The 25,908-nt window shown below is 36.4% G+C and overlaps 1 protein-coding gene across 3 annotated transcripts; it reads left to right on the top strand.

Annotated features, from left to right (window-relative positions):
- Positions 1-492: 492 nt before the first annotated feature.
- Positions 493-25,908, top strand: FGL1 (fibrinogen like 1). 3 transcript variants are annotated; one of them, XM_033104991.1, is made up of 8 exons: positions 493-592; positions 5,793-5,871; positions 7,973-8,153; positions 17,998-18,157; positions 18,419-18,516; positions 21,663-21,751; positions 21,920-22,107; positions 25,554-25,908. In XM_033104991.1, exons 2-8 carry the CDS (start codon positions 5,800-5,802, stop codon positions 25,711-25,713), a joined length of 948 nt encoding a protein of 315 aa, XP_032960882.1. In that variant the 5' UTR covers positions 493-592; positions 5,793-5,799; the 3' UTR covers positions 25,714-25,908. The 3 variants fall into 3 exon arrangements, with proteins under 3 accessions (XP_032960882.1, XP_032960883.1, XP_032960884.1); XM_033104992.1 differs by having other exon boundaries at positions 562-698; XM_033104993.1 differs by lacking the exon at positions 493-592 and adding an exon at positions 5,202-5,232.

Genomic DNA, 25,908 nt, shown 5'->3' with positions numbered 1-25,908 from the left:
AAGTGATGATGACTGAAGTTAATCAAAGTACAAAAATTCCCTGAATGAGCACAATAATAAGAGGTTAAATTATCAGAGATGTATTTTTATAAAGATATACAGAGCGTGCCAAAAAAATGTATACATATTTTAAGAAAGGAACAAACTGTATTAAAATTGTGATAATATATACTGATAACAAAAGATGAATACAAGTCACATTTGACTTCTGCAATTATAAGAGGTACTCAAAGTAGTTACCATCAGTGTAATTTTAATAGTTTTTTTCCTTTCTTAAAAAGTGTATGCATTTTTTGGGCACTCCTTGTATTATTGGATCTGTCATAAAAATTCATACAAATAGGAGGAAAAAAGAAAATATCAGAGTATTGGGATTTGTCCTTGAATCTTTTCTTTTAGTGTTCCTTCCAGTTAAACTGATTTCCTCACATATTTATTTCTGGATTAAAGCCACAATCAATATTGCCCCTACTTCTAATCAAATAATGGAGAAACAATTACAAACTCTGAGTGCAGTTAGAGGATCCTGGCAAGCCGAGTCGCTGGACGTGACCTGAGCTCTATCTCCGACTCGTTTCTAGCTTTAAGCAAGGTATTTAACATCTCTGCACATTTGACATAATTGTAATAATGCTAATTTATCTCATAGGTATGATATTCAGCAGAACTCAAGAAACCATCATCAGCTATTGAGAGAGGTAATGTTGATTAGAGAGAAGGCTGCTTCTGCAGCTTGGAAAAGAGATTTAGAAATATATTTACTTTCCATTACCAGTACATTTTAAGTGAATTGGGTGGAAATTTGATGTAAATAATAGGATTTGCAGTTTCATTATACAAAATGGAAAATAAGTGAATGCTTCAGAAATATTTTTATTTCTATCTTTGGGAATCAAACTCATTTAGCTTTTCCAGGCTTTCCTTGAATATTCTCTATTTCCTTGAGTAATTCTTAAGATAAATAAGAAAGATATTGTTATTTTCCATTTTCAGAAAAAGAAAAAAGGCTGGTAAAAAATAGCATAGAAAGAGTCTTTAACTCTGTGTTCCTGGGTAAATTTTTAACTAACTGTCCTCCATTAAGGATGTACTCCATTTATGAGTGCTATCTTATTAAACATGCTTTCTTCAATAACTTTTTCTTCCTTTTTTATTTCTTTTATATTCTTTCACAATAGCCCACTTAAAACATACAGTTTTGAGATTTTGCATGCCACTAATGTACTTTTGTTTTGTAATTGTGTTTTTAAAACTTACCTATGAGCTGTGTAATTTTTTAAGTTCCAAACTTAATATTTTTGACTTTAAATTTACTTCACTATAATCATCTAACTTAAAAAAAAATTTAGTGGGGAATCAATTAGACTTTGTAGACTTAGAATAATTTATATTAAATAATATGGGAAATCAAAGAATAGCCATTGGAAAGCTATTTTAATTTTATAATAACAAAGTTTTGAAACATCCCAAAGCAAAAACATTGTAAAAGAAATACAAATAGTTACATAGTGAGGAACTAAATCATCTGATATCACTTTACCACAAGCCAGATTTGCAGAATAATACTTGTTTACTCTAGTGAATGATGGAGACTAGATTTTCAAAGCAAATTTCTTAAAACCTAAACATTTCTTCAGTACTGTAGAAGATGGTTAGAATTACAAAGTAGGGCACTGGGGAATTTTAGAGGACTTAAGATATTTTTAGGAATTATTTTAAATTTGATCGAATTAATATAATGACTTTTAAAATATATATAAGGGCATTTTGAAATGCTTTATTATTTAAATATCTGCCAAACTAGAGGCTGCTTTCTTTCTCTGGGAATGATCAGATTTGATTATTTTAATGACAATGAGATGGAAATTTCAGGACACCCAGAGACAGACTTGTAAAAACATTTCTTTGTCCCTTTATTTTATATCAAATCTAATATAAAGCAATATGTATATATATTATATAATTTCCAAGCATCTCCCAGAGCACTTTTTAAAAATAGCTGTTTTTATTTTTCAATTATAGTTGACATACAATATTATATTAGATTCAGGTGTAAAACATAGTGATTAGACATTTATATAATGTGATATATATATATGGGATTTTGAAGATTATGTAAAGCCTTATAGGTAGGTGACCATATATCCCAATTTGCCCAGGTAAGGCTCAGTTTGGACTGTGGTCCTGGTGTCATTTTCAAAAAATGTTCAGGTTTGGATCACTGAAATCTTTCGGTAGTGACTTGGACGAGATGGTAGCAACAGAGGTAGTTCAGAGGTGGTTGGATATTGCATAAATTTTGAATGTAGAGCCTTTCCATGGAAAAGTTACTTTGCTTTTCTACTTTTTCCCTTAGTTAAAAGTGAATATTGTGATTTCTCTTTTAAAGACATCCTGAGGATTGGCTTGTGACAGAACCATGAGATTCCACATGCTGACTATGTGTTAGGAATTTTTGTTTACATATTTTAATTGTCATATTAAATTGGTGCATTAACATGGAGGCAGCATTCATATAAAAATAGGTTGTTACTAAACTGTTTTCTTTCATTAAATAAGTTACAAATATTTTGTTTTAAAACTATCTCCTGGCACTCATTTAAATATAAAAGACTGCAATGATTTCAAGTGTGTTCTTTCCATCTAACCATCTTCATATGATTAATTTGAATCATATGAAATTGCCAATTTTGTAGATCAAAAATATTCAAACATATGCCATTTGTTATATTCCACTTACTATATTAAGAATGGAACAACTAGACACTAAGAAAGAAGCTCAGGAGACCTAAAGGGGCTCTGGAGTGGGGTTTTGTGAGAAAAAAAAATCATGTGTTTAATTCAATCAAAAATCCCTAACTCTTTCTTAACACTTTCAAAAATGCACTTAGTCCATTGTTTTCCCCTTGACCAGAATAAGCATTGAGGAGGAAGTATGTCACTATAAACAGACTGTGGTTTTATGGGAGGGAAATCACATTTTCCCCTCTGAGAAAGATTTTCCCTCTTGGGGAATATTTTCTGCAGAGGCAACAAATAAACATTTATCAGAGTCACCATAGTAAGTTAGATGTTGGGAATACAACAATTAGCAATTAGCAAGGTGTGGCTTTTGCCTTTAAAAATTTTATTCGAAGCAAAACAACATCGATAAAGGGAAACAGTTGGAGAAACACATGTAAAAGACTGACTAAATGATAATTCCATCACCTGGCACAGTGCCTAGAACATAGCAGGGAAGCACACAGTTTATTAAGTGAATAAATGCTGTATTGGTCTATAAATATAGCATGGGATCACAGTGCAGGAAGTAATTAATTTTGTCTTTAAGGGTGGTCTGGGAGAGTTTAGTTTTTATATTTAATTACACATGATGTCATATATACTGAATTTACATTGTCTTTCATTTCCATGTTAGTGCTTATTTTCATTTCTTCCTCAAAACATTGCCTTGCTGGGGCAGCCATGTTTTATTCTCTCACATCATTTAGCATAGTCCTGAGCAGGTAGCTGATGATCAATAAACTCGTGCTGATGCTATCATTCCCTAGGATCGCTTCTGCTTTAATGCAGCTGTCTCCTCTCCTCAAGTTAACTTAATGTTCACTTGGAGAAGCATGTGTCTCAAGAATAAGTCACAGCACGTTCAGGAGTGAGTGATGTTCAGTGGAGAAGGCCAAGTAGATGGCAGAGATATAAGTAGGTAGAAAAGAAGACCATGTAGAGTACACGCTGGGGGCACAAGCCTTCAAGGTGGAAAGCTCAACTGTTTGGTCTTCCATACACCATTTGAGTGATCTTAGGAAGTTACTTAACCTCTCCGATCTAGTATTCATTTGTATGATGAGGATAATAATACTTGCCTTGTACAGTTATTTGAGGAAGAAATAAGATGCTTATAAAATGCATAACACAGTTCTAGGTATGTAGTTATATAAAAATGTCAGCCAGAGGTAAAAATGTGTGAAGTGAAAATTATACAGTTATATCTAGCAGACTATTATGATCTGTAATGCACAAATTTCACATATTCTAAAAATTCACATTATATTTTACAATGCTTCCCAATGTGGCCATGCATGCTATTTGTCACTGAATTTAAGTAATGCCTATCCCATTCTGTAACTGTTTTGTTGGTCTCAGAAAGACTGAGGACTACTTACTTTATTAACAAAGACTAAAAAAATTTTGTCTACTAAGTCCTTAAATCAATTATTGCTTCTCAGTTTTTGCTGAACATTGGAATCAGCTGGGAGTCTTTACAAAAAATTCCAAAGCCCGATGGCCGCCTTTAGACATTTGATTCAATCCCTGGGCATGGAGATTTTTTTAAAAGCTTCCCAAGAGATCCTAATAGACAGCAAAGTTTAGGAATCATTTCTCTAATTATATAAAAATTGATAAAGAGACACATTAAAAGGACCTAGTGGTCATAGGTTCTATAAGAATAAAAATAGACAAGCAAATAACAATTCAGTTGATTCCAGTTTTTTATTTTTTAGCAGAAACCATAGGTAAAATGTGTTTAAAGATTATGCAGATATTTCTGTCCTTCTAGGCTCCTTTGCTTCAAAAATTAATGAAAATTCACCACTGGCAGCACACAGAAGTTATTTTGAGGATGAGTGAAGTTTTTCATCAAGACTAATGACTTCAAGATTGTTTTTAAAATAATCTTGAGAAGTGGTAAAGCGAAATTTCCTCCATAACTTTAAATAGGGCTTAACGTTTTTATATCTTGATAGCTTCCCTATAGAGACATTAAGAAAAACAATTTATATCACCTATTTGTTGTAACCTTTTTCTTCTTTTAAAAATAAAAGCTGTCTTCCATATACAAAATTGTGGGGAGCCATGATTTCTTGATGCTTTGGAACTTTGAGAACTGGCTCAGTTTATGATTAACTTGTTTCTGCTCCTGAGGCATTGTCTTGCCTGCACCTGGAGGGTGCTTGCACACTGCTGAGGTATGTGGTGGGAACGGCCAGTTTCTCGGACACAGATCACTGATGGCTATCAGGATAATGGATAGACTCTGTCATGGGATAATTGCTTTTGGGGAGTTCTTTAGTGATTTTGTAAGTTTCTGAGTAGAAGTTAAAATTTTACTTTCTGTGAGGTAATGCACACTCGTGATTGTTAAACTGCACGTACTCAAAGGGTATATAAACGGTGGTAATAAATAAAGACGGTGCTTCAGGATCACTGAAGACCGGCCGCATCATCATTTGTGTGAGTGTCTCTTTTTCATTCCCACTCCCCTTGTCAGGTACTGATCGATTTGTGACGGCTGGCTCGTCACACAAAATGAGTTACTATTTATTTAACATTTATCATATGCCAGCAATCTAAAAATATTACATCAAAATTGCCACAGTCCTATAAGGTAGGAATTAGTTCCATTTTACAGATCAGAAGCATTTTAGTAAGTAGCATGTGGCTAAACAACACTGAAAGCGGCTCAGCCAAAATAGGAACCCAGGTCTTCAAGTTTACAGAGCCTGTGCCTTTTCCACACTTTCATACAAGTAGCACATTAGGACCACCCAGAGATCCAGAATCTCTCCTTTATTTTTGCAATTGAACAGGCTCAATTCTATTGAAGGTAAAAGCGGGCATGATTCTGTGTGAGGGAAGCCTGGGAAAGTCCAGGAGAATATCCTGGGGGCATGACTCTCACGTAGGTGGCCTGGAACTGCATCGACCTCCCTGATTGCCTTGAGCCTTAACCTAACTGAACTCATGAAAAATTCACAGGAAATAACTGTCTGAAATTCTTTTTGCTCTTGCAGTTCTTCAATGGGAAAAATGGCAAAGATGTTTAGTTTTATCCTTGTCACCACTACCCTGGTAATAAACAGGGAAAGCTGGGTAAGTTCATTACAAAAACTGTTGAATTTATAATGCTTGCTTTGACCTGAATTTTCATTTATTTTGCAGAAAACCTATAGTAAGTTTTCACTGAAAAAATCTAAGGGGTGGGGAGAAATAAAAAAGTTTGTGGAAGTACCTCACACATAATAGGCACTTACCAAATACTTTTTAAAATTTTTAAAGTAAAAATCAGTATTCACAACAAATAAGTAAAATCTTTTTTAATTTACTGGGGTTATTTGGGCAGTTACATAATATAAGGAATTTAAAACTGTCCATTAAAATTGACCTTGGGCTTTCCAATATTGGACACTATTAGTGTAAACTAAACAGATTGTTTGAAAGTAATTACAATGAATGTGTGCCCTCTTTCATTCATGAGTAAAAAAGTGAAAATACTCATTCGCTCCAAGTTCTGGGAGAAAGAAAATTCATAAGTTTTAAATAAGCTTATTAACACTGTATATCCAGTCACATAAAGATTGAACATACTTGCTCTGTAATCCCTTCAGTTATTTTTAAAATGCCAAGTCTACTATTTTTAACAATATCACTACCAGTTTCCCACTATCAGAAATCAAGACAGGATTCCAAACTCACCATAAAATGTGTTTGCTGTTCATTCGATAGACATTTATGACTCGGGGGCCTGAGCAAATAACTCAAAGAGGCTAAATCAAAGAGTGAGGAGAAGAGAACATCAAGAGCAATAAAAAATAGTCCTAGAGAAATACCTGGGAGAGATTCAGTGACCTGGACGAGGAGATGAGAGAGAGGAGGCCTCTTTTACCTCTCCATTCTCTTGTTATATGACTTTCAGTTTCGAGGCTAAGTTGCTATGTTTATATTCTAGTCCTTTACAGGAAAGCAGTGTACCTCTTCCCTTTGTCCCAAATTGGATATCTGATTATGCTGTTCTGACTGCCTAGCAGAGTACCTGGAATACAGTACATCCTCGTATTTATGGAAGAGTACAAGGTAGCACATAAGGATAGGAACAGAAAGTAACGCACATATAAATTGGGAAATATATCTGACTATAACCAAATGCCTATTTTAGGAAATAATGTATATAAAAGTAGTATGATGCACTTACACATTAAAAGTCATAATTTCTCAGAAGTGAACATTTATACTTATCACAGGAGATCATGAGATGGGCTGCAAATAGAGATATCAAGGTAAAAATTGAAAAATGGCTAAAATTTGTCTTTTGTCCTTTTTTAAAACTACCCCTATTAACTCTCCCAACATTGAGCATTCGAGAACCTTTATTAAAGTTTCTTAGCTTTAGCACCTCTTGCCAGGAGACTCACCTCTGCAACTGTCCTTCCCAATTCACCTCCCCATTTGCTTTATCTTTGGAGGGCTCTGCCACATTATCTTTGGAGTGGCTCAGATGCCACTTTAGAAAGAAGCTGATAAACTCTCTCACTGTGCAATATTCTTGGGTTATTTGCCTTTTTAGAGAAAATAAATGACTTAACTGGAAGACTGAGTCTCCTCCCATCTCTTTTTAAAGTGATTGAGGAAAAAATAAATAATCAAAAAGTTAAAGTGACTCCAGTAGAATTTTCAGCAACAAGTAAATGGGTAAGATAACTAGCGTCCCTAATGAAGGTGGCCATATGTTATCAGATTATAAGCATTCAATTATATTTGAAAACATTAACACCAAAAGATCATTCAAAAGCCTCATTGATTTTACTCTTAAGAAAGCACTTACGCAGCGTCATGCAGACATTGAGAACAGAAACCTTGAACTTGCTATAAATTCTGACTCCTCTTGCCCACTGGTGATTCTTGAGTCCATTCCTACCTTATGGAATCATTATGAGACTCAAATGCAACCACGATTCTAATGCTTTTAGCATAGTCATTCAGATTATTTTATTATATAATTTTTTAGTTCTAACACTTCAATATAAGCCATAATTTCTTATTCTTCAAATAACAAATAGTATTAGAATTTTCAAACTATTTTCTTGTTGGAAAAATATTCTGAAATGGGAGTTGGGGACAAAATTGAATCATTAATTTATCCAACTTACTTGGAGCATTTATTTTCCATGGGAACAAGATGCATGTTACTTTGCAGGCTCTCGAGAACTGTTTCCAGGAGCAGGCACGTCTTAGAGCCCAGGTGCGCCTGCTTGAGACCCGGGTCAAACAGCAACAAGTCAAGATCACGCAGCTTTTGCATGAGAAGGAAATCCAGTTCCTGGAAAACGAAGAAGAGAGTAGTGTCATTGACCTTGGCAGCAAGAGGCAATATGCAGGTCAGAATCTATTTTTCTTAAGTGTTTCAATAACTTATGTCATATACCCATGTGCAATGATGGTGCTAGTTATTCGAACACATCAGGTTTTGCTAAAGAGCTTTTCCTATTCCAGTTACAAGCTACATGAAGCATTATACCAAATTTGAATGTCTTCAAGCATTTTTTATCCTTTTTTTGTCTATTATCTCAGCAGGGTACATTTAATATCAATGCTCAATATTTGAGAATTTCTATAGTTTTATAAGAACCAAGACAATAGATTGTTTAAATATCAGTGCAAGTGACAGATTATATTTGTGAAATTTTACAGTTGAGCTTTGTTTTTATTTGTGTATCGTTTCTTCTTACATTTATACAGTTTTTCCTTCTGAAACTCTGGTGTGCCTTAGGGTAATAAATAAGGTTATTGAATAAAAGATTAGAGAAAGAAAAAGAATGAGAATTATTTAGGAAATAAAAGAATTGTTTTTAAGTGTGTATTTTTATGGTTTGGCAATTTTCCTTTTGATGAGGCCAGTATTTTCCCCCAGAGACTAAATGATCTTCAACTGTCAACACATATACACATCACTGCCCATGTCATTATTCCCTATAGAAAACTATTCACCTGACTTCCTGCAGGCATCTTTTAAAGTAGACAAACAGTAGTTGTCAGAAACAACAAGAAACAACTAGAGCACTTTGTTGATATGTCTATTCCAACTACTGCTATGATGTTTTATAATTTCTCTGTTTATGAATTTATCTTTGTCAATTAGCTGGGGACTTTTAAGGTCTGGGATGATGTTTAATGCACTTCCCTCCCTATTGCCTATTCGAGTGCCTGGAACGTAGATCTTCATACTTATGAATGAAAACAAGGTAATACCTAGAGATAGGAATAGCAAGATAATCAAATATAAATTGGAAAACACATTGGACTATAATTGAAAAGCTGTAGAGGCTAAACAGATGCCCAGCTGATGAGAATAACACCGTCTTCATTTTGTGTTTTCAAATATACTCACCAGTGATGGATATAAGAGTGGTGAGGATCTTAGAACGTATGCTTCGATAAAATGCTCCCTTTTTCTCTCTTTACCAAGATCCTAATCTCTTTTTGCTCAGACCCTCTGTTGTTTAGCAACTTGATCCTTTATCCTAAATCCTTGGAGTAAAATTGCCCTGTCCCATTAAGGATCAGAAGGAGGCCAGAGTCACTGGGAATGAGATATAAGGTGAAGATGGCCTGTGCTGGCCTGTGCCTCTGGAGCATGGAGCAAAAAGGAAACAAAAACAGTTTGGTAAAAACAGACTTGGAAAACAAAGGGACTGCCTTAATGAGTCACAGGGCAAAGAATCAGGAACTGGAACCTAAGAAGAGAACTAGTACAACGATTAGGCAAGACTGTGAAAGAAGGCTCTAGAAAGCCGTTAAACCAGAAGCAAAATCTATAGCAATTCCTTGAAAACAATGATTCTCAGCCATTAGAATCACCTGGTGATGTTTTAAAATGCTCATAAAGAACTGTGAGGGGTCTGAGATTTTACTCTATTTGCAAACTAACAAGTTAACCTGCCATGGTTTCAGGGACTCTGGCAAAAGACAAGAGACTCCTAGGTCAGAAACACGTCCTTCATGCTTTCACCAGTATTCCTTGCCTGCAAATCCTAAGGAAGCAGTGTGGAGTAATTCAGGTGGAAAATGTGCAGGCAGTGGGCTATGTCACAGCTGAGGCACCCTGCGCTTAGGAAACATCAATCTTTTCTAATGGGTGATAAACAATCCTGCCCAACCTTTGCCCCAGAGGAAGATGTTATCTTTATGAGTGGATAGCAAACAAACCTGCCATCTCCTCTAGAGGGAGACACTGCCCTTATCTTTCAAGGCTGTTCACTATACAAACATCCTTGAAAACAGTATTTTAGAACATATGCTCTGCTTCCAAATACGCAGAAATGCAAGTGACCCAAGAGAAACTGTACACAAATAGTGCCCAGGTTCCACTCCAGACCAATTAAATGAGAATCCCTACAGGGGTGAACAGGATTTGTGCTTTCACTGTTGGCTGTGGTTGAGATTGTTCAAGGCCAGAACCAGGTCATGCTTCCAACCAAATTTCTTCCCACAGGCTGAGAGGGCCAAGCTTTCCTGGGGTCACCTAGTAGAAAGCTTCACTTCTTTTCAGGAAGGAGGTGGGGTCTTGTGGCAGTTTGGTACCCTTTTCATTGCATGAAATTTGGGGCCTGGCTGTAATATAATCAGCTATCCGCTCAGCAGGCTTCAGTTACCTATCCAGAGACTGGGGGAAATGGCAAAAGACACAGGTTGGAGGGTAAAATCTCACTCAGTTGATTGGGTCAGTCATTGTGGGTGACAGAAATGAGTCACTGAGAAGGGGGTGATCAGAACAGTCAGGAGGCCATTTGATTGATGACCCCGCCTTATGGGCTGAATTCTATCCTCCACCACCCCCCATTTTATACAGTGAAGCCCTAACAAACCTGCTGACACCTTAATTTTTAGTCTTTCATGCTTCAGAACTGAGAAAATGAATTTCTGTTGTTTAAGCCAGCCCATCTGTGGTATTTTATCATGGCAGGCCTAGCAAACTAATACACCCCAAGTTTAGAAACCCCCATGGCTCATGGGCCCGGGCGAGAAGAGGGATACTTCTCGCAAGGGTTGCTGGTTTCACGTGAGTTGGTAGTCGAGAAATAACCCATTGGAGGTGAGGTGCGTGTTGTCTGGAATTGATTTGACTTAATGGGCTATGTAGGATCAACCATTGTATGTACTATGTAAAATCAAGCATTGACTTTAATCATAGATATTCATGTTCAGTAGTAATGTTATGTACGACTTCAATTAATGTCTTATGCAATATCTTAATTATACTGTACATGCTTATATGCATGGGGTAGATAATGTAATGTACAATTATACATAGTATGTACTATATAATGTATGTTCTAGTTAATGCCTTCAATATCAGCTTCTGGCCCAGGAAGGTAGTACTTTTATAAAGACAGGTAACTAGAAGTACCCTTTATTCAGGGCTCTCCAGGGCTCAGGGAGTGTGAAACCAGACAGCCAGCCCATCAAATTGGCATAGCCGACTCCAAGGATGAAAGTCTAGAAGGCTCTTTGTTGCCAGTGAACTTTCCTAAGGGAACAGCACAGGCTCTGATAGTGACAGTGAGGAGAGTGCACATGAGCTCTGGGCTCCATCCTGAGGGCCTGGATCCACCCGCTGTGTACAGCCCTGCTCTTTGTCACCCAAACGCACATTAGCAGTCTGTTTTTAAACCAAGCTTGTCTTACTTATTGTTTAGAGAATGGACTGCAGCACTACTAGCAAGGTTTCCTCAGACGAGTTATCATCTCTATGCCTCAATTTTCTCAGCTGAAAAAAGCAGATAATAATGGTGGCTAGTTTATAGGATTGTTGTAAGAATTAAATGAATGAATACATGTAAAGCATTTAGAACTGTGCCTGGCACATAGTATGTGCTCATAAGTATCGCTCTCATTTTTTTAATGTTTCAAAGATAAATTGTGTTACGCAAGAAACTAGGCATAAAATTAGGAAGGGATCCTAATAAAAATCAACAGATTTCTCTATCGTATCTATTTCTCTCCCACTCCAATTTCCTTGGGGAAAATGGATATAAAATTTTTGCCATTTAAGTTTGGCACAACCTCCCACATGACCATGATTTGTTGCTGTCACCCTCAGCCCCATCTTGTTCTCTCTCTTGTCACCTAGGTCAGAAATGGGATCAGGCCTGAGGGAGGATTGATCAGAGGAAGCAGAGATGGAAACCCCCTAGTGCATGATCAAAGCTAGAGAAAAAGAGGAAAGTGGGGTGGTACAAGAAGAAGAGAGAGGAGAGTCTTTGATTCCAAGGCTGGCCCCTCTTCTAGACCACAAGGACTCAAAGTGGAACCGTGAGGAGTTGAAAGTGTGTTTGGTGATGGAGGCAATTGCTCTGGCAGAGGGATTGCTAGTATTATGAGTGTGTTGGTTTTGTGGAAGCAGCATAGATATGGTGTCAGAAGTGTATGGTGGAACCAGAATTTGGACATTATCTGTTGGAATGTGTCTCTTTTGCATGTTACATTCCAGTTACACTAAACGTATTCCAGTTTCTCAGCAGCACCCTGCTCTCCTGAGCCATTGGAACTTTGCATTAGTCCTTTTCTCTATCTAGAACTCAACCCCTTCCCCCTGGGCTGATTCGTACTCTTCATTCTTCTGATCCCAGTTTAGCTCTTCAAGAAACTTTTCCTGACCCTGAAGTCTTGATCGAGTACCACTTCTATGCACTCCAAAAGCATCCTCTATTTTTCTGTCTTGGTACTAATCCTAGGGTATTGTCACTGCATGCTTAATATTTTCAGCACCTACCATGGTGACTGGCATATAGTAAATGTTCCACACATACAGAGGGTGCCAAAAAATGTATACATATTTTTAAAAAGGAAAACTATATTAAAATTGTAATGCTCAATATATACCAATAACAAAAGATGACTGCAAGTCATGTTTGACTTCTGCAATTGCAAGAGGTGCTCAAAGTGGTTACCATCAGCATTCAGACATTTCTGATTATGGTGAACTACTGCTTGAACAACGTTGACCGAAGTGTCCATACATTTTTTTTGGCACCCCCAGTATTTTTAAAATTTAATTGATGGAACAGATCAGGTGAAAGAAAGTGAGGGCAAATACTTCAAACTGACCCCTAGAGTAGAACAAGCTAGGTATTTGAATAACTGCTTGAGAGGAAGGCAACACGTTGGATATTCAAGGGACAAGCATACAGATATGTGAATGCAAAGCGAGGTACAAAACTGACCCCAAGGACAACGAACGGGTGGATGCAGGAGAGGTACCATTATTCCAAATTCTAAACCAAGGTCCTGATTCAGGGTATCTATTTAGACACAATCTGAGCATGTTATCAACACAGATTCTAATGTCTGATAATGGCCAGAGGCAGGCAAGTACATGTTTGGTCCTAGGATTGTGCCATCTGCCATGAGAAGACTGAAGTTTAAGAGAAAAAATCTGATCCCTGGGTTGAGAGTGCTGGGAATAGACCTTAGGAAACAAGAGGTCACCAAAGAGTAAGGCAAGAAATCAGTTACTAAGAAATTAAACTGTCAAGGTCAGAGCAGGACTGACTGCATAAGCAGGAATCAGATAGAAGACTCATATGGACAGGACCCAGACAAACCATTAGTGTGTGTGTGTGTGTGTGTGTTTCTTATAACATAACACTTAGAATAATGGAAGATAGACATTCTAGATGACTGTTTCTGGATATAACAGCTAAAAAGAAATCCAGAAGTCAGTAGATCCATGTTTAACATTAATCATCTGTGGTGAAAGCATGAAGGAGAAGAAGGAGGAATAAACTGTGAAATATAAATACAGTTCAATTGTGCTTTATTTTTCAGCATCTAGGCAATAGTGCTGGAGAGCCTACCAAAGGCAAACACTCGATAAATAAAATATATCACACATAAATTCTAATAAAATATATATTATAGCATATATGTTATATATAATTATATATAATACGTATTATATAAAATATATAAGGACTTGCTTACACCAAAATTTATGGTTTTGCTGTCCTTAAATTTAAAAACATTAAATATCCATGTATGTGATCTACAGAAACACAAATGTCTTTGTTCTTATTTACAAACTACTATATTATTACTAAATTAGTTATTTTCCGAATTCTAGTTCATCAATTGGGAGACAACACCTAATCACGTACAACCTAGCAATTTATGCAAACAACGCACAAACCACATGATTTCTATATAACATAATTAAGTGCATCTTTTTTTTTTAAGCTTTTGGGTGCTACTGAATTAGGTACCTAAATTAAAAGATTATAGTATCAAATTTGCATTCATCAGTGACAATCACAACAGCCTATGGTATCACAACATCTGTTTAGCCAACAAAAGCACTGGCTTAACCCTGTCCTATTCCGCAGGAGTTGCAAACTTGATGAAACAGCCTCTCGAGGCCATCTGTGATGTGGTTCAAGTATAGATTCAAGCCTGATTTCAAAGTCCAGCTGCCCATCGTACTAGCTGTGGCCTTTTGGAAAGTTACTTTACCTCTATGTGCTTCATTCCTCATCTGTATAATAGGAATGATAATAATACCTGTTTCTTTGTTGAAAAGATTAAATGAGTTAATGTACGTATACATGATTACAAAAGCATTTAGCTCAATAAATGTCAGCTATCTATCTATGTTATTAGAGGATTCCCCGCTTATCCACAGGAAATACGTTCCAAGATCCTCAGCATGCCTGAAACCCCAGGGCCAGATCCCATATAGACTGTGTTTTTCCTATACATACATACTTTTTCACCCTAAGGAAGCAGTTTATGGCTTGTCTTTGGCAAGTCCGAATGGCCAGCATCACTTCTCTTGTGCTTTGGGGCCGTTATGAAGTAAAATAAGGGCGACTTGAGCACAAGCACTGTGACACTCAGACAGTCACACTGGTCACTGAGAAAGCTGCTAAGTGACTAACGGTGAGGGGGGCACCTGCAACGTGCAGATGCTGGACACAGGGATGATTCACGGCCAGGCAGGACAGACGGACTGGGATTTGTGAGATTTCATCACACTACTCAGAATGGAGCACAATTTCAGACTTAGGAATTATTTCTGAAATTTTTCATTTCATATTTTTGGACTGCAGTTAACCACAGCTAACTAAAACAGTGCAAAGCAAACCATGGATAGCTAGGGGGATTACTGTATATTGTCTCTCCCTGGTTTTCAGAGGAGGGAGCCCACTCAGCCCACCCTACAAGAATACTGTACCCTCCAAGGAACCAACTTCCTTTCTCCTCTTATGTTTCCTTCTTATGTCTCCTGGGAGTTGAGAATGATGGTGGCAGGGCCAGTTCTGGCGTTTCCCAACATACCCTACGGAAAAGAAGAAGCTGGCCTTCTGTTGAGTTTACAATGTGGAATGCTTAGTGCCTTTAGTTCTTAGCTTTGAGCTCAGCCAGCGTTCTGGGACAAGGGGGAAAAGCCCATTTGGCAGATTATCCCGTCACTTTATGAAGTTTAAGCATTTATCCTTCCAACATAGCTTGTTTTCTGCATGATCAGAGAAAGTCCTGACCGCACCCAGTTTAACACAATGTTTGTCAAACCCGGCAGGAAGCCCTTGATTCACTCCAGTATTATGTAAGTATTCAAAATCCTTTTTTTTTTTTTAACTCCCACAAACACAGAGCTCTTTAGCCCATCCCCTCTCCTGCCTATTCTCCAGGGGGTTGAGTGGGTCAAAACATTTTGAAAATTATTGTTTTAGAAGGCAGCTATGCTCACCACTATACCACCAACGCCACACTAAGTCGAGAACCATATGATTTCACTCATATGTGGGATATAAAACTGAAAGGTAAAAACAAACAAGGGAAACAAACAAAAACCCATAGACACAGACAACAGATTAGTGGTTCTGAGAAAGTAAAGGGGGAGGAGAGGGTGGCAGAACAGGGTAAAGGGGTCAAATATATGGTGATAGAAGGGGAACCAACTCTGGGTGGTGAGCACACAATGCAATATATAGCAGATGTATTATAGAACTGTATGTTTGAAGCCTATATAATTTTACTAACCAATGTCACCCCAATAAATTTAATAAAAATTTTTTTTAAAGCAAGTGAACAAACAAACAAAAACTCATAGACACAAAGCAGTATGGTGGTTACCAGAGGGAAAGGAGGGCGGCGTAAGGTAGAAAAGGGAAAACAGGGTCAAATGCATGGTGATGGAAAGAGATGTGACTTTTGGTGGTGAACACACAATATAACATAGAGATGATGTATTGTGGAATTGTACATTTGAAACCTATATAATTATATTAGCCAATGTCACCCCAATAAATTTAATAAAATTTTAAAAATTATTGTTTTAAATATCTAGTTAATATTTAAAACTCTACATTGTTTCAACTTTATACTATCACAGTGTCAGTCACATTTCCCCAAGGTGGGCTTCTTAATCTATCTGCTATAAGCAATTTTGCTACAGACACTTATTTGATTTCTATTTATTTGTTGGTCGGTTGGTTTGTTTTTCTTTTTTGTTCAATTGAAAGCTTTCATCTGGATCTTAAGTTGTATTTGACATTTTCCTCTGGGAAGAAGGAAAGTTTCTTAAAAACACAAACTCACATTTGGCATAAAATAAAAACAAATATAAAATTCTGGCTGAAAACTCCATATTCACAAAGTTTTCCAGAGGCAAACGTTATAGCTAGTTATTTCCATATTTTCCTGGAAAATAGTCTGAACCTTATGAGCCTTTACTATTCAGCATTTTGGTAGGAAGTTAAATGTAAGTGAAGAGCTCCTTTCCTAACAAGGAAAGTTAAAATATGTCTACTGTAATGAATATACTTGTGCAATATACTTGACTATAAGAGGGAAACTTTTGAACAACATTGAACTTAGGTGATCGTTTTCCCATTGTTTTTCTTCATGTTTAATTGCCAGAATAGGATCTTTTTTAATACTTCAGCGCATATAAACAACACTTGGGCTTCTGAATCTCAAAAATAAATATGTGAATAAAGCTTAAATCATGACAAAAATGACATCTCACTAAAACAGTAGTGTATGATTGGTCTCAACGTGGGGAGGGCTTTAGAAGTGACTAAAGCTCTTTATTTTCTTTTGTCTTCTGATTCCTATTGCCTATTTAGTCTATTTAATGTGGAATATATTTATTTATAACAAAACAGAATTGTAGACAATTTGGCATCAAAACGATGGAATGATGAAAGAACTTAAAATATGCTAAAACGAATGGAGTTATTCAATCAGGAAGAGAAAACTTAACAAGAGGAAATTAACAAAATGATAAGGGTAAAATTAAAAAGTTAGTGATGCCATGTTATAGTATTTTTATTCAAAAGTCTGTGACTGGGTAGCGTTGAAAATATCTCTGTATAGTGGCCACTATTTCAACTACCCTAAAACACAGCTTCCTGGGCATCTAAAGATAGCAAAGTCCATTCTTGCCATATTCTCTAAGTCTGTAAAGATCAACCTAGCTGAGGCCCAATAATACTACTTTATTTCACCCTCAAGTGGTTTAAGAAACAGATATTGAATTTTGGTGACAAATTGGTAGCTATGTTTGCTTCAATGGTGAAAGAAATCCAGTAGCAAAGAAGAATGCTGGGATAAAATGAATAGCAGGCACTTGCAGTTTTTAGCAAAATATCTAAGAATACATGGACTGTTAGAAATTTCAGTGGGTTAGTAAAAACTCTGTTGAGACTGGGTGGTTGTAAGACTCTAACAAGAAGGGTACTATTTTGAGTTCATTTCCAAATGTTCTGAATGATTTATAATGCTCTAAGTCAAGGTAACCCATGTTAAATTATTTGTTTGGTGTCATATTTCTACTTTCATTTTAGCTTCATAAGAGGGAATTTCCAGTATTGTCTGATAAAGCTATAAGTTCTACGTATATATACTGTAATTAACTAAACACATATAATTTTTTAAAATTGTTTTCCACAAAAATTATAAATGACAAACCAGATCCCTATTTTACTCCTGTTTGTCCATGACCATATTAAGGAGTCAGATGATAATTAAATACTAGGAAAAGAAATAAGACTTCCCTAATATCCACTGGAAGATGCACAAGAGGCAATTTTAAAAAGCTGATTGTCTACATCATGTGTTTATCTGTCTCCATTAGTATTCAGTAATCTCATTCAGAGGCTCCATTTATTAATTTAAAAAAAGACACATAACAAATGTTACATTACCTTGTTTTGTAAACAGATTGTTCAGAGATTTTCAATGATGGACATAAACACAGTGGATTTTACAAAATCATACCTCTCGAGAGCCCAGCAGAATTCTCTGTTTATTGTGACATGTCTGATGGAGGAGGATGGACTGTAATTCAGAGACGATCTGATGGCAGTGAGAACTTTAGCAGGTATGCTAATTATGAAATAAGAATTTTTTTGGAGATTTATAATAAGTGATTTATAATAAGTAGATCTTTTTGCACTATCCTGAAGTCTATTAATTAGACAGACTTTCACTCTCTAAATAAGAATACTGAAAGTATATTAACTAATCAAGAAAATATTGGGGTTGGGAGCGGGGAACAGCAGTGGGGGTTTGTGACCAACTTGGGTACTGAATAGGTCTATTTGGATTTTGCTAAAATCAGCTTTCACTTTAAATTTTTTAGAGGCTGGGAAGACTATGAAAATGGCTTTGGAAATTTTGTCCAAAAAAATGGTGAATATTGGCTGGGTAATAAAAATCTTCACGTATTAACCATGCAAGGTAAGATTTGCCTAATGTCAAATTCATTTGGACTACAATAAAACAACACTAAAATGTTTTTCACTAAATCATAGGCAATAGAAATAATTCAGTAACTACCGTGATTTTTCAGATGACAATGATTCCTGTGGGGCAATAATCCCCTTTGCAAAATGTGACTGCTTAAAACTAAGAATCGAGGAAAAGAAACTAGACCTGGGTTGGGGGTGGGGAATTTCTCATATATGTATTTTCTATTTCTGGGAAAGAAATGTAATGTCATAGTCATTCTTTTTTTAATGCCCTGAGTGCCTCAAAATAAGTATGCTATACAGTTATCTATTGTCACAATAATACTGTGTAACAAGCCACTTCAAAAATTTAGCAGCTTAAAACCAGAACCATGTATTATGTCTCACAGATCTACAAGTTGGCTAGGTGGCTCTACTGATCTTAGCTGGGCTTGCTCATGGGTCTGTGATCAACCTCTGGTCAGCTGGAGGCTGGCTCTTCTAGGTTGGCCTCAGATGGAACAACTCAGCTCTGCTCCACATGGTCGTTCATCTTCCAGCGAGCTAGCCTATATTTGGACTTGTTGCACAGGCAGAATTCCGAGAGAGAGTGGAAGCACATAATTCTCTTGAGTCCTCAAGCTGGCACACAATGATTTTCACTGCTTTGTTTGGTGAAAGGACCAGCTCATATGTACAGTGAAAGAAAATCTACTTAATGAGAGACGTTACAAAGTGGAATTGCTAAGGGAAAGGTGAAAAATTGGGGGATTTGGGGCTGTTTTTGCCATTAAAACCATACTATACTAAATGTCCTTGTTTCCATCCCCCTTCCAATTTTATTTTGAAAATTTCAAAGATACAGCAAAACTGAAAGACGTTTCAACCTGCCACTTAAATTCTACAGTAACATTTTATGATGCTTGTTTTTATCCCGTATCTATCCATCTATCTGTCCATCGATTCATTTTATTTTTTTGACACTTTTCAAAGTAAATTGAAGACATCTGTAAAATTCCCCCTATATATTTTTGCCTGGATACCTTTAACTAGAGTTCAATATTTATCTAAAATATCATTAGTTTGATAACAATTTTCCACACTTCTGTTTCCTATGTTCTTTTGCTGCAATCCATTGTCTTCCATGCCTCATTTACAATCTGAGATTGTAGTCAGTTCCACTCAGGTCTGATTCTGAATGTTTTATAAAAGGCAATTGTATTGCTCAAGAAAGCATGCAAAATCACACTGGCAATGCATTAAATGTAAGAGCAAGGATGGTTTCATCCAAGTAAAGGGAAGTGGTTGGTATTTTTATATTCATAACAGTCAGTAGGATTATAATTACAGGGATTTTTGAGACTCCAGAATAATACTTTAGGATGGCTAATCCTAGAAACCTAATACTTTCTTTGTTTGTCCTTGTGTCCAATGCTCTCTAATTTTCAACATACTTATTATCCTACTTTTAAGTATTTTATGATAGATACGTAACATTTATCATAGCAGCTTCTGTTTTTTTCATTTGTTAATATGTATATGGTTTCTTACTGAAATTATGAAAATCTCAAAAAAGTCACCCCTGGCTCCTTCTAAATACTCAAAATTCTTACTTACTGTTTTTCAAATTATTATTAAATGCTTATTCACCCAGATGCACTTTGCCAACACATTTGCTTCCACTTCATGTTTTGATTAGTGTTCAGTCTGGCTACTCTCATGGCAGAAAAAAAATGTATTTATCAGTTCAAGGCTTTGCAACCATGTATGACATCATCCCAAGGAAAATCAGTGCCTTTGTCCCTGCATTCTTTAATTATGGGAATACTCAAGGTTAAGCAGTTGCCTCCAAAAATAGCGTTATCCCCATTGCAAAATTTTGACTGGAGGGGTTTGCAATAAGGTTCATTTAGAAATGGTCTGTAATTGTATTTTTATTTACTTTAATGACCAAAGAGATGGCTACCTGAAGAATTGAGACTGGTTTTTTATTTCTTCTATGATGCAAAGTAGTTTTTAGGAGAGTTAACAGTGCACATTACTGCTCCTCTCCACTTCATAGTCTTGGTTCATATACATTTTACTGCCTTTTGATCAGGTTAGAGGGGGCTCTTCCTTGGAACCCCATTCTAGAGAGCTCCATGGGATAAGGAATTTGTAAGGCCAAAGTGCAAGGCCAACAGACGCCCACATCCCTCCTAGACTCACTCCAGTAATGGAGAATCCAGCGTCCCAATCACCCATGAGCTTGTCTCCAGGATCCATTCATGCCTCTGTCCTGTGGGAAGGTGGGCTGCTGGTGTGTGTGCCCCTAAGCCTGAGGGGAGGTGAAGGAACAGCTTGTATTGTAGGTGTAAACAAAGCTTGGATGTTCAGTCTGGAAAGTCCACAAGTGTGGACAAGGTCCCTTGCTGTGTGTGATGGAGACAGTGCTGGGAAGAGAAGGGAGGCAGCCCACAGACCAGGCCTGAGTGGTGAGGCTCAGGGCCTCTCTCTCCTGGGCCTCCATGTTCCGGCCTGAAACCCTCAGGCCTCTAAGACTCTAAATTCAAACTTGGTCTTACAGGTCATTACGAAATTATATTTATCAAAGTAGGAGAATAGAACATACATTATTTAACATTTAGTTTGATTTATAACTTCCTATGTTCCAGACCGTAGTTGTGTTTCTGAAAAATAGTCTGTTATTTGCAAATGATGGGAGAACGAAGAAAAGATGATTACTTGAAGACACCAACTATTTAGTCATTATTTATGTTTAAGATCAACATTCTTACTGAAATTAAGAAAAAGAGGATAAACATTTACACTTCTTAAAACTGCTTATCTTTCACTGTTAGATTTCTAATTTATTAACTAAATGATAACATTTTCTGTTGTTCTTTGCCAAGTAAATTGCACTAGCTTTCACCTATGATAGATCTAGAAGAAATTTTCTACCTTTAACATTGTATCCTTAATTTTTTTCCAAGTAAAACACACAATAAAACGTTCGTGTTGTACATACAAGTCCGTGTTTAGTCTTTGAAAAACTGACTCATGGAAGAGGGAAATAGTCTAAGTAAAATAGAGCCATGAATTGTGGTTAAGTCTCAATAAATCAGTATCATCTCACACATTAAAAAAAATACCATTTCTTGTTATTTTCTTTTCCAGGAGATTACACTTTAAAAATAGACCTTGAAGATTTTGAAAAAAATAGTCGTTACGCCCAATATAAAAATTTCAAAGTTGGAGATGAAAAGGTACAAAATTTTCAATTAAGTACCACAAATTATGCTTAAAACATGCAAGATGATCCCTGAAGTCAGTGGAAACAAAAATATACAATAGAACCTATTCTTTTATTTACTAAATAAGCCCATTTTAAAAATAGTGATGACTGGTAGTAGAATTTGCCTCTGTTCCTTTAGGATTCCTATGAGTTGAATATCGGGGAATATTCTGGAACAGCTGGAGACGCGCTTGCCGTCAATTTTCATCCTGAGACGCAATGGTGGGGTAGTCACCAAAGCATGAAATTCAGCACATGGGACAGAGATAATGACAACTATGAAGGGAACTGTGCAGAAGAAGATCAGTCTGGCTGGTGGTTTAACAGGTTTGACATTTTATAAGCATAGCTGTAATGGCGTTGATGATATCTCTCTGGTGGGCATTAATTATAATACCTGTGTGAGGTAATGTTGATCTTCCTTGTCATACTGGTATTATTAAGTAATCAAATCATCTTTATTAGAATTCTTCAGTGATGAAGTATTTTGAGGATTTGTTCATTGTGTACATTTGTAAAGCTTGAAAGGTATGTGATGGAAATAAATCAAATTACTACTTTTACAAAGACTATGTGCAAACTGAATTATGGGTAAGTTATCATCATGAGTAGGCCACAGATTGCATAAAGAAATAGAGAGCATCTACATATAGAAAAAATATTTTCAGCATTCTAATACTCAAGTAGCTGTTCACCTTTTCCTATCATACAAAACGGTCATGTTATTGTCATAAATTTTCCTATATAATACTGCTTTTCAATTATTGTGACTTTCATTAAATCAATCCAAGTTCCTCCCAGGGCAGAAAAATTTCCTCTACAATATTCCTGAAGCCTAATTCCACCTTCTGATTGAATACTTCAGTGTTACTTTATCAACAAGCTCATTACATTGTTGACTGTACTTCTTTCTTTTATTAACCTGAAATTTGCCACCTGTACTTCACCAGTTTTTTCCCCAGTAGCTACAGGGTAATTTTAATTTCTTTTCAAGATAAGTTTTCGGGCATTGGATGAGAAGATATTTATTGTATTTCTCAATATTTTCTCTTCTCAAGGCCAGATATTCCTGATTCCTTTAAGTCATCTCCACCCAAGATGGCTTCCAGACAGCTCCCTTTGTCGTAATTGCAAGTTTAAAGTAGGAATGGAAGCTTCGTACAATCTTCTTTAAAAATAACCTAATGGGCCTGCTGTATCTGCAAAGCAGATATGCTCAAACTGTTAGGCAGTGCATGAGTTTTGAACATCTTTTCTCTTTAGAAGACAGGGGCCACCTCAAAATATCTGGACATGGAAACTTTCCATTACAGAATTGTCAGTAAGTGAATCTGAAATGCCAGGTTTTCTATGTAATCGAGAACTATCCAGTTAAATTCCACAATCCAAATGTTGATATTTATGTTATATAAGCACTTTTAAAACATTTAAGCGTCCTCTATCTTAGTAAGTGGAGGTATACCAGACACATGTTAATTTTCCCTAAAATCACGTGAGTTCTCTTTATGAACATCAGTTATTGTGAGGGGCTGAGTTAGAGTTGTATATTCTATGGAGATACAGCTAGCTGTAGGTAGTATCAAGTTGAATCTAAGTAGTTGTAAAAACAGTATTTTCTGTGGATTTTGCTTTTCTAAAAGTTAGAGTCCATTTAAGTTTTGGTCTTTTGTAAGGGAACTGGAGCACATACAACAGTGAGAGAGGACAGAGAAACTAAGTTATCTTTCCTATTTAGCAAATCAAAGGTAAATGACAGTCTTTTCTCCAGTGTTTTTTTTTGTTGTTGTTCTTTTAGAAACCATCTTTGTCACCTTCTCTTTCTCCTCATTTTTCTTCCCCTGTCCTTCTAAGTTAGTAGTATGTAAAAATGATCAGCATTATGTAAAACTTCCTATAATTCACAAAGTCGCAAGCATCCCTTATTGTTTGATTTCGAACAGAATTCCATATGCAGAAATAACAATCATATCAGTTAATATTACCATGAGATCAAAACTTTTCAGTTGATTGGCTTGTATCATGCCTGAATGACAACTGGCACACACAGTAACCTGGGAAAGTAAATGATTTACTTGACTTTAAAGATAGGGGTTCAGGGAAGACAAAGGCAGTTCAGTAGCTGGAGCCCCTCAGGGAGACAGCATTATCTTTGGAGTCAAAGGAGACGATGATAAGGCTGTGCAGGTGGAAAATCAGAAAAGCTGGAGAAAAAGTCACTTGTTCCAGAAGCTTGGTGTAGCTTCTACCATGCTTGCTACTACTGTAGGTTAACTTTATCATCCTTTCTTCTTATTATTTTTTTCTGCCCCATAGTTTTTCTAATTTACATGAAATGTTGGCACTTCATAATTATCACCCACCTACACGGTGTTCTTTCTCCACGTAGCAACCCAGTCACTGGATGTTGGTTGGTATCTTCTCTGCTTTGCTGGTGTAGCATAACATCTCATGTGGGTGCTCACAGCTACTGCTTTGCCAAGGGAGCCCCAACCATCTCCCCATCTGGTTCCAAGTCCAGGCTGTTCTAGAAACTGAAAGACGCTGGAAAATTAGTCTCAAAATAGCTAAGGTTTCCTCTGTTGACCATAATCATTTCCTAATGAAGACTCAAATCACAGACCAAATAAAAAAGTGTATGTAGTAGATGTCTCTAGGAAGACAGAGACACACCAAGATATATATCCTGAAGGCTCAATTTAGAGTATTTTCTTTTTTGATGTTCCTTTCCATGCAGTTTTAAAAACACAGTAGTACACTCTTCACACTTGCAGATTTAGTATACATGGTTTCGATAGTCACCTCTGTTTAAATTAGGAGGATGGTCAGCGGGAGTTAATCTCTAAGCTGGTAGGCGATCCAACCCAGCCGCTCCTCACTGATGGGTAAATTATATGGTGTCTTGATTCAATAATGTGGGTGCCTTCCATAGATTTTTTTTAGAACTATCCTTTGTGAGTGTTTCCCTTACATTCTATTGCCTGACATCTTTTCATTGGTTATATCATAAAGAAATATGTAACAATTCATTTCATAATAGTACACAGAAAATTATCACGTACTCTTAATTGATCCATATCAGGGACAAATTTCACATATTTTAAAGGAGGAAGGGAGACATTTTAAAATTTATGATAACCTAACCAACTTATCTAGATTGGAGCAATATGTATATTAGAGTAAAAAATTAACTTAGCAACTCAGACAAGTGATTATTGGTTGATGTCTGGTAAAACTTTAAATGGTAGGTTTAAGCTTTGTTTTACTACCCTTGAGGTTAAAATAATTCACATGCTAGCGATTTTAAAAAGGGGAGGAAGAAAGTTTGAATTATGAAACCTAAGTTTTGGCAGCAGATGGATGAAAGTGTAAGTGCAAATTATCCAGGAAATCTGGCAGTAGAGCACTGTGCTTTGTTAACCCAAACCATTCTTGCTAAGGCTGAGGGTTACAAGGTTATATTTTTGTTTGCTTGGTTTTATTGTTTGTTTGTTTGTTTTAGGGCTATTAAGAACGGAGATGCTTCTTTATTAATACACTACAAGGGTCTTGCCTTGTATTCTTGAATCTGTTATGGCACTAAAATCCACTAGTTTAAAAAAGCCCATTTTTTGTAGAAATATCTTGGCTTCTGAAAACTGATCAATATTTTCTTGTCTGAAAATGGCAGAATTCATAGTTAAAATGTTTTTGATCATTTGCTAGTAAAATAAAAGGGTATGAGAAGGATATTTTTCTAGTCTGATCGTTCCGTGTTTATTTTTTCCTCCCACTAGGTGTCACTCTGCAAACCTGAATGGTTTATACTACCCAGGCCCCTACCGTGCTGAAACCGACAACGGGGTTGTCTGGCACACTTGGCATGGATGGTGGTATTCTTTGAAATCCGTGGTTATGAAAATTAGGCCAAATGATTTTATTCCAAATATTGTTTAATTGTCGCCTGTGGGCTTTCATTTCTGTAATTCATCTTGGTTTAAAAGGATGTGAAAAATAGCAATTCTGAACATACAGATATACAATGGTGATAATTGTGATGTGTGCTACTTTTCATTCTTAACTTGCTTGTATTACTGCAGATTCAGTACAGCAATTATGTGATATTCACCAAATAAATGTATATTATGTTAA

The sequence above is a fragment of the Rhinolophus ferrumequinum genome, chromosome 4, assembly GCF_004115265.2.
Source record: "Rhinolophus ferrumequinum isolate MPI-CBG mRhiFer1 chromosome 4, mRhiFer1_v1.p, whole genome shotgun sequence".
NCBI classification, from domain to species: domain Eukaryota; kingdom Metazoa; phylum Chordata; class Mammalia; order Chiroptera; family Rhinolophidae; genus Rhinolophus; species Rhinolophus ferrumequinum.
The sequence above is the reverse complement of the archived record's forward strand: the minus strand, read 5'-3'. Positions and strand labels throughout refer to the sequence as shown.

Bases quoted from the DNA above. Each gene is read 5' to 3' on its own strand.
- FGL1 (XM_033104991.1), top strand. From the start codon at position 5,800: ATGGGAAAAATGGCAAAGATGTTTAGTTTTATCCTTGTCACCACTACC. The intron at 8,154-17,997 runs GTCAGAATCTAT...TTTTGTAAACAG, and splicing joins CAGCAAGAGGCAATATGCAG to ATTGTTCAGAGATTTTCAAT. The intron at 18,517-21,662 runs GTAAGATTTGCC...TTTCTTTTCCAG, and splicing joins TCACGTATTAACCATGCAAG to GAGATTACACTTTAAAAATA.